This window comes from Echinops telfairi, unplaced genomic scaffold (assembly GCF_000313985.2).
Source record: "Echinops telfairi isolate 266 unplaced genomic scaffold, ASM31398v2 ScPeMD7_29;HRSCAF=101, whole genome shotgun sequence".
Classification (NCBI taxonomy): Eukaryota; Metazoa; Chordata; class Mammalia; order Afrosoricida; family Tenrecidae; genus Echinops; species Echinops telfairi.
In genome coordinates, this window is record NW_022103926.1 from 4,459,410 (window position 1) to 4,467,729 (window position 8,320).

The following is an 8,320-nucleotide window of genomic DNA, read 5'->3' on the forward strand; positions in this document are numbered from 1 at the left end:
TTTCTCTTTCTTTTTTTTTTTTTTTTTACCAAAAAGGTGACAGGATTAGAGTAGGTGATTACTCAGGCCCATTTCCAGCCCTGGCATTCTGCACTTTGGGTCAAAACTCTGAACTAGGGCATTCTGTGTCATCCAGGTGGGAATTGCCCCTCTCATCACTGAAGCTCAGGGCGGGGTGACAGAGACACCCTCTTTGTGCAGTCAACAAAGATAAGCTTGCCTTCTTTAAAACAAAGAAGTTGAGAAGAATGCAGGGAAAGTACCTTAGAAGAATATTATGTTTGAGAATTTAAGCTCCCAAGTCAGGAAATTGGCTCCTCATCCCTTGGCAACTTCCTTGAGATTCGCTGCACATCCTGCTGGCAGGCAAGCAGCCCCAGCTGTGGGCGGGAGGGGGCAGGGACTGGGAATCCTTACCTTGATCTTGGCCTGATGGGTGTTTCACTTCTCCGAGTTAATGTCTGTTCCTTATTGGTACATTATCTTGTAGCAAGGTAGTCATTTATAATTTATATACTATGCACCGGCTTAAAATAGAGACAAGAGGATAATCAGCATCCCAAAGTTTTCCAAAATAGCATTTCTTCATTGTAGTCTGTAGGAATTCACCTGCTGTGAATGAAAAAAACAACAAAAACCCTTTGTCCTATTGTTTTTACTGACCCACCAGGCCAGGTCTGGGAGCTTTCTGAGGGGGGAGGAGATCAGCCTTTTTTTTTTTCCTTAATAAAACACCTTTATTTTGTTTTCTTTTATTCAACATAGCAGCTAAAGGCCTTCACCAACCACTGTTGTGACAGTGGGGGACAGGAGCGGAGGTGGAGGACAGATAGGAGAAGCGGCCCAGTGAAGGACAGTGGGTACAGGCCTCGCCCACATGTCGGCTGTGGGTTTAGTGCTTGCCCATCTCACTAGCTGCTCTGCTCAACCGTGGCAGCAGACAGGAGGAGGAGGGATGGGCTATCCTGGTAGCGTTCCCTGGGGGAACTCACCGATCATTCACATCTAGGCAAAGTGGAAGGCCGCCCTGGAAAATCCCTGTGGACTTAGGGTTTAGCAAAAGCCAAGGAGATATCAGAGGTCTCGCTTTTGTTTTTTTAACCCCTTTGGTTTTTCAGGCTTTTGTAAAAGTCTCTAACTCTGATTTTTGTTTCCATGTTCCCAGTCTGGTGCCTCTGAAGTGCCCCAGGACTTGGGGCAGGATTCTTAAGGAGGGCAAGAAGACAAGGGCTGCTTCAGTTGAGTGCTCTTGTCTGGAGACCTTGCATTTCCCAAGGTGGCTTTTACCGGGGGTTGGGGGAGTGTGTGTGTGTGTGACACGTGTCGCTTGTGATCGTAACTGGGCCTGTATGTGCAAAGGTGCCCCCGACATTTGGGGTGGGGGCAAGCAGCAGCCAAGGGGGAGCGTAACCACAGTTGGCCTGAATAAGCATGAACGCCACAAGGTGGCAACGTTTTCTAAGCTGCCGGCCATTCTCTTTCCCCCATTAAGGTGTTGAATTTGCTCTTGTGGCTACAAGATTGAAGAGACAAGAAACAGGTTTAGCAGCCATTGCTTCAGGTCCTTTTGAAAGTGAGACTATGGGGTACACAAACTACAGGATATTACTGTCTATATGTCACTTTGGTTTCCATACTGAGAGTTGGAAATTGCTCTGTGAGACTAAGGTGAGGTGCTGCCCCTCTGGCCTCAGCTGCACGTCCATGGTAGGAGAGACCTGTAATTGAACTGACTAGGCTAATGGTTCTTTTTCCTCATGCTTTATGACTTTTGCTACCACTTCCTCCCCAGTATTGCCTTTAAAAAGCTTCTAGCAAATTCAGCCTTTATATTAAAACAGAACTAAAACTACAACAGCAGCACCAGACACTCTCGTTTTATCAAAAGGCAGAGTCATGATTTTTAAAAAAAAGAAATAAAATCAACAACAACAATAAAATCCCAAGGCAATTAATGTCCTTAGAAGCTAGCCATCTTCCTGGGTTAACTCCAGAGACTTGACTCCCTAAATGAGCTTGCTTATTTACCAGCTTTCCTAAATTAGCAGCTTTGGGGATATTAAGATCTGTAAGAAACTGTCCAAGGGAGGTATTGTGTATGCTTTGCAGTGATTAAGCCATTAAGCTCTAATTGGTATTTTCCCACTCCTGGTTTTGTGTAGGAAGCTTTAAAATTATTTAGGAATTCCGTGCTCATCAGCCAGTCATTATGTTCTCCTCCCATTTTGGAGCCTGAGAGTAGAGGACAGGTTTTCACACGAGTGGACCATGCCTTTTGCTTACAAAGCCCTTCCCTGTTGGTTTGTTATCTTGCAGATGAAGTGGAAAGGGAAGGACCTGTTTGATTTGGTGTGTCGGACCCTGGGGCTTCGGGAAACCTGGTTCTTTGGACTGCAGTACACAATCAAGGACACTGTGGCCTGGCTCAAAATGGACAAGAAGGTCGGGCTGGGACTCCGTGAAACCAGAGGGGCTGGCACGTTCTCCTCTGTCTATTTCCTGAGCATCGAGCTCGTTTGTTCCTAGGGATGGGGAGAGATGATACAAGGAAGAGGCAGGCTCCTGAAGTAGGCGACTCCCCGGATCCAGTTGCCCAGAAAGCGGGTCCCTGGAGATGCTGCATGGGTCTCTGGCCCTCACAGAGTTGACCAAAGGCACAGAATTCACCACCATCAGACTGCAGCCAGCCCTGGCTCATGTATCCATGGTCATCAAGCTGATGGCTCTGGCTTTATGCCCTTCAGTTTCCTGAACCACCAGTCAGAATTAGTTACCTTCTCTCTCCCTCTCTCATCTTTTGAAGATTCTCTTGGGGCTCATATTCTTTAAGGAATGTTTAACAGTCTCTTTGAGAAATGTGAATGAATTCATTATGAATGCATCCCGAGGGAGTGAAGATTACCCTGGTCCCAGCAGTGAAAGAAAAATACCCGTTTTGTCCTCAATATTTTCTGGGGTTTCTGAGGCCCGGTGAAGGCTGGCCTCCCAGCCACCCTAATAGGGTTTGGAAACAGATACTGCTTAGGGGAATTACCCTCCAGTAGGTTCACAGGTACACACAAAGTCCCACACCTGCCTGTGTAACCAAGAAGGTGGTTGGGGAACAGGGCCATATACTTTGATCAGTCACTTTTGAAAGACACCTGCATCCCAAAGTAAGTCAGTGTCTAGTTCTTAGCTCAAATTAAATCCCTACCCTGGCAATTGCCCACCTGAAGTTACTATCTGCTACATGCAGGGTAAATAATGAAAACCTCTTCTTTTACCAGTTTTACTCAAATATTCAAATTGTATTGCGATATGAACCCAGTAATCTGGATCTTCACATTGGAATTCCTGCTGGTGGTAGATTTCATGGTGGGTATTGCCATTGAAATGCCATTGTTAGTGTCTCTGTCCCAAGATCAGGTTTATTGTGCATCTCCTGGGCACTGGCACCTGGAATTTCCGCAGGAGTGTAGATTGTTCTGTATCAAATCAGTAAAACCTCTCTTTTTGTGATTCTCTGCCAAGTACATTTTGAACTGTACGGGGGAGTTGGCCAAATGGAGCTAGATCGGGGGCAGCGGGGCCATGGAGCCTGCTGCTCACAGGAAATAAATGATGCACATGATAATGGGACCTCATAGCATGTCATATGGCATGTTTATGTCTTGAACTAAAGTGCAGTCTGGAGAGCAGACAGTTCAGCCTTGTCAGGGGGTAGATGGATTTGTTAGAAGGTTGAGTGCACTGGTTACTGACTGTGTGCCAAGCACCCCGTGGGGCCTCTCAGGAAGCTCCTTGAAATAAAAGGTTGTCTTGATGGGCACGTGGCACTTTTGTTGCTTGGTAAGCATGGAGCTGACTACATCAGAATGTGGTTCATCATCTCCAGGCTCCAGTCCAACATAGACCTCAATATTGGAAGTGGGCAGCAAGAAAAAAAATAAAGGAAGATTCCATTACATTAGAACATTTTAGAACCTTCATTATAGACAGCTAGTGCTTAAGACTTTTGCATTTTAAAGTCTTAGTTTTTAACTCTTTCTTTGATCTCAAGAACATCGTGTGCCTTAGTAATCTTAGCTCCATTCACTGGGGGTGGGGGTGGGGGTGTGTGTCAGATAGTTATTATACTTGGCTTCTTAAACACCACATGAAATAAATGCCACTACTTGTTACACATGACTTTGGGACTGCTTCCAACTACCGAGTCACAACCACTAGGAAATTTGTACAATTTCAAGAAGAAAAAATGGCCACGGGGCTCCCCGGCAAAGGCCCTTTGGTGATGGTGCCACCAAGATAGGGTGCTTTCTTAACCTGTTGCTCTTCAACTCTGCAGGTGTTGGATCACGATGTTTCAAAGGAGGAGCCAGTGACATTTCACTTTCTGGCCAAGTTTTATCCAGAGAATGCCGAGGAGGAGCTGGTTCAGGAGATCACACAGCATCTGTTCTTCTTGCAGGTACATACCGACCAGTCCCTGCTCCCCTCCTGATTCTGGGACAACTCCAGCAGGCAGCCGCAGAGCCGGCCTGGGAGAGCCCTTCGGAGCTAATTGGCCACCGACACCTTCGCATTGTGAAAATGCTCTGCCTCCGGAAAGTCAGCCCCTCTGGTTCTGTGATGGAAAAATCTGCAGTACAGAACCGTACTTGCGAGATGAGAATTGGTGTCAGATAAAATTGCAAAAGTGTGATGCTGAAAAAAACGGATGCTGCCTAACTTACCTTCCCCTTGAAGATGGAGCTAACTATCAAAAAAAAAAAAAGTCTTCTGTAGTTGCAAAGGATGAGTAGAGAGGGATTCTTTAAAAAAACACCAGTTCTCTCAAAAGTCCACAATCCGCTCTCTTCAGTTCAGTTGCACAGACCCATGGTGACACTGGGTTCATGCCACGCATGTGATTCTTCCAACACCAAGCTTCTTTCTACTCTGTGTAATTGTCTTCTCTCTCGCATACTCCCTCATTAGATGGTAAACCCCTTACAGGTGAGGCTCATTGAGTACCCGGTAGGCATTCCATAAGTAATTGCTCAACTGAGTTGACGAACTTAGGGGATCATCGACTGTCTGGGGGCCTGAGTGGGGAAGGCAGGGGGAAAGCTCTCTGGCTGTCTCACTTGTAGTCTGGCTGCTTGGTCAGACTCAGTCCCCGGTTCCAGGGTCAGTTGGAGTGTGGGGACTGGGGCTGTTTCATGAGCCCAAAGGTGCCCGCTGCCCGTAGCGTCAAAGCTTGCAGCAGGGGCTGCTCATGACACGAGTTTCCAGAAGTGGGTGTGCAGCCCATCACGTGGCCCTCCTGTAATTAGTCTGAGCCTAAGTATATTGTGTTCAGTAAGGGGTAAGTTAAATGTAATCAAACCCCTGGACTCATTTCTTTTGCAAAACAAGTTTGCCACTCGTTCCAACCTTTTCAGGTCAATTTTGATTTTTCTGTAGCATTGTTCAGCCACCTCGCCTGCTTCTGAAAAAGAAACCAAAGAGTTGGAAAGCTACATTGTTTCAGAACTATTCCCGGTTTGATTTTCCCCGTAGAAATATAGAATCTGTTTCAAACCTGGGAAGGCGTTTGCCTTTGAATGCAAGCACATGGCGCAAAAACGGTAAGCACTTGAGTCTGTGCCAAAAGGGCGGTGTTGTGAACCTCCCCAGAGGCACCTTCGAAGCCAGGCCTAGTGAGCTGCAGAGCCGGGAAAGCCTTACGAAGGGCAGTTCTGTGACGTGTGTGTGTGTCTGTGTGTGTTCGTGTTCGTGTTCGTTCACTAAGAGTGTGATTTGACCTGAAGGCTACTGGTACCGGTACTGGTAGACCCCACAATGCCCTGGAGTTTTGGATTTAAATGGCTTTCTTGCAAATTACTTTGAAACAGGGTCCATCCTCATGTGACTTTGTCCTGTGTTCCCCTGTACTGACGTATTGGGGCGTTTTGTGGCTGAGCAAGGGTCTGGGTGACTGTCAGCCTCTGTGCAGAGACATGGCTCTCCTGCGATGTTTATTTCAGAGAGCTGCTGCTTCATGGGGCTCTCCTGTCACGTCACACCGCACTGCACCATTCTTAAGAAATTGAGTGCAATGAGATATGTTAACTCAACATTATGGCTTACAATGTATATTTCCTGGACCTTACGTGCACTTAGAAATGTTATCGATCAGACTTTATGGCTTCCTTCTTCCTCAGCCCAGGCACATAGAGTGGTGATTTTTCCCCGCAGTCATAACTCAGTGGTCTTGGCAACTTCTGTCTTGTACTGAGACTTTAAAAGCAGACTTCATTTCCTCTAGTGTTGAGTGTGCCCAGCAGGGGCTGGGTCTGCAATCACCACCCGCACGGCTCCTGATGCTCCTGTGTTCACAGCTCTTCTTGGTCACAGCCCGATGTCACTCTGTGTTTTAACCACGAAGATGTTTTTCACCCTTCAGCCTGTGATCCTGAAGAGATGTGATAGGGGGGGTTTTAGGCGCAGCCATCTTACCAATGACTTCTCAGTGACTGAACTCCCAATCTGTCTGCACTTGTGAAAATTGGTCCCCTCCGTCAGAACAGGGCTGACAGGCCGGTTTGGGGGCCCTGGTGAGCGTGGCTGTCTGCTGTGCCTGGCCTGCACACTGTCCTCCCACACCACGGTCTCATTTCTCTTTTGTTGACCCTTTCAGGTAAAGAAACAGATTTTAGATGAAAAGATCTACTGCCCTCCCGAGGCTTCTGTGCTCCTGGCTTCTTACGCGGTCCAGGCCAAGGTAGGCTCAAAGCAGAGAGACACCCCTTCTTCCTGGGCATTCATGCTTGTCACGAGATTTCTCCTGTCGCCTGTGTCTGTGCATAATTTGGACTTCAGAGACTTGCCCCACAATGTGAGATGTATGGGGCTTGGGGGACCACAGTAGTGGTCCTACTTGTTTGTGATCTTGAGAGAGAGAGAGAGTAGATAACATGATCCCTTTTTTTCTTTTTTAGAAAGCATCTCATTGACACATAGCAGACATACAGAAAAGTGCATGGCTCTGTGGATATTCTTTCTGTGTCCCTACGTTTTTCACAATTACAGTCACGGGATCAGCCTCTTTTTATTACAGGCATGCCTTGCTTAATGTCCACGATCCACTCTGTGGATTTGGATGTTGTGTGAACACCACGTAACATATAGGCAGTTCCTGGATTATGGAAGAGTTCCGATCCTAAATCCGTCTTTAAGTCAAACTTGGCCATGAATAGTTAGTTAGGAACAGTTTGCATCAACATCAGTGAGTCAAATGAACTCACTGCCCCTGAGTCGATTCTGAGTAGAACGGCCCCTTTGAATTGCTGAGGCCACATCTTCACCCAAGCAGCTGGTGGGTTCAAAGTGCTGACCTTGCAGTTAGCACCCTAGTGTATAGCGCATATGCGACCAGGACTCCCAGTGTTTGTTATGCCGTGTACTTTTCTATGTCTCAAAAACATTAGGGAAGCACTTCTAGATAACCTTTCACATAATAATACAGTGATACAGTGTTTTGATGTGTATCTCAAGGTAGCACCTGTCTGTTATTATGCGCCATTGTGTGTACCTCAAATTTTTAATCTAGTGGACTTTGTGGTAGGGACACCATGGATATAGTCACCATTGGATGTTGCCTGAATGGATGTTATGTGGCATAGGACTGTAATTAGAAAAAAAATGAGTTTTTGGTCTCCAGTTTTGACTAAACCTGGCCTTGAGGTTGAGGTCCTCATTTTAAGCTCATTTGTGGGTCAGTGCCACCCCCTTAAAGAAGCCCCTGCTTCATTCCCTGCCAGCAGTGCCCAGGCCGTGGCTCAGCTCTGCAGGCTCTGTGTCCTCTGTGCCCTGCTGAGCTGTCTGGTTGGCTGAAGTCTTTTTTTTATTTTTTATTTTATTTATTTTTTGTTGTTGGCTGAAGTCTTTCGTGAGAAACCACTCCAGGCTGGGAGGGCCCCGGAGGGAGCTGCAGGCTGGGGCTTTGTCCTTGCGGTTTATATATATCAACCAGCCAGGTGCTTCCATGTCCTTCCTTTTCTTACCTCGGGCACACGCCCCTTTGCTTGGTCCCCTGCTCCTGCCTTTCCCTGCAGCGTAAGAGGTCCCTAGAGTTGGGTGCCCGCTAGCTTTTGGAAGCACACTGGTTTCGGTTATTAGTTTCCTTTTTAGTGGCCGGTGTCCTTCCGTCAAGTTGTTTTCTTGTAATGCTGGACACACTGATAAGATACTCTTGACCTCAAGGGCTCAGGCGGGAGGGGGGAGGGGGAGGGAGGGGGAAAATGAGGACCTAATGTCGAGGGGTTTAAATGGAGAGAAAATGTTTTGAGAAACGATGTACAAATGCGCTTTACAC

At 47.0% G+C, this 8,320-nt stretch overlaps 1 protein-coding gene across 2 annotated transcripts in view; it reads left to right on the forward strand.

The window, feature by feature from the left end:
* NF2 (NF2, moesin-ezrin-radixin like (MERLIN) tumor suppressor) overlaps positions 1-8,320 on the forward strand; it is an 84,361-nt gene that overhangs the window by 31,902 nt on the left and 44,139 nt on the right. For both annotated transcript variants that reach the window (XM_045289581.1, XM_004715323.2), the window contains exons 2-4: positions 2,317-2,442; positions 4,328-4,450; positions 6,644-6,727. In XM_045289581.1, the coding sequence (XP_045145516.1) occupies positions 2,317-2,442; positions 4,328-4,450; positions 6,644-6,727 (333 nt within the window). The remainder of the gene's footprint in view (positions 1-2,316; positions 2,443-4,327; positions 4,451-6,643; positions 6,728-8,320) is intronic.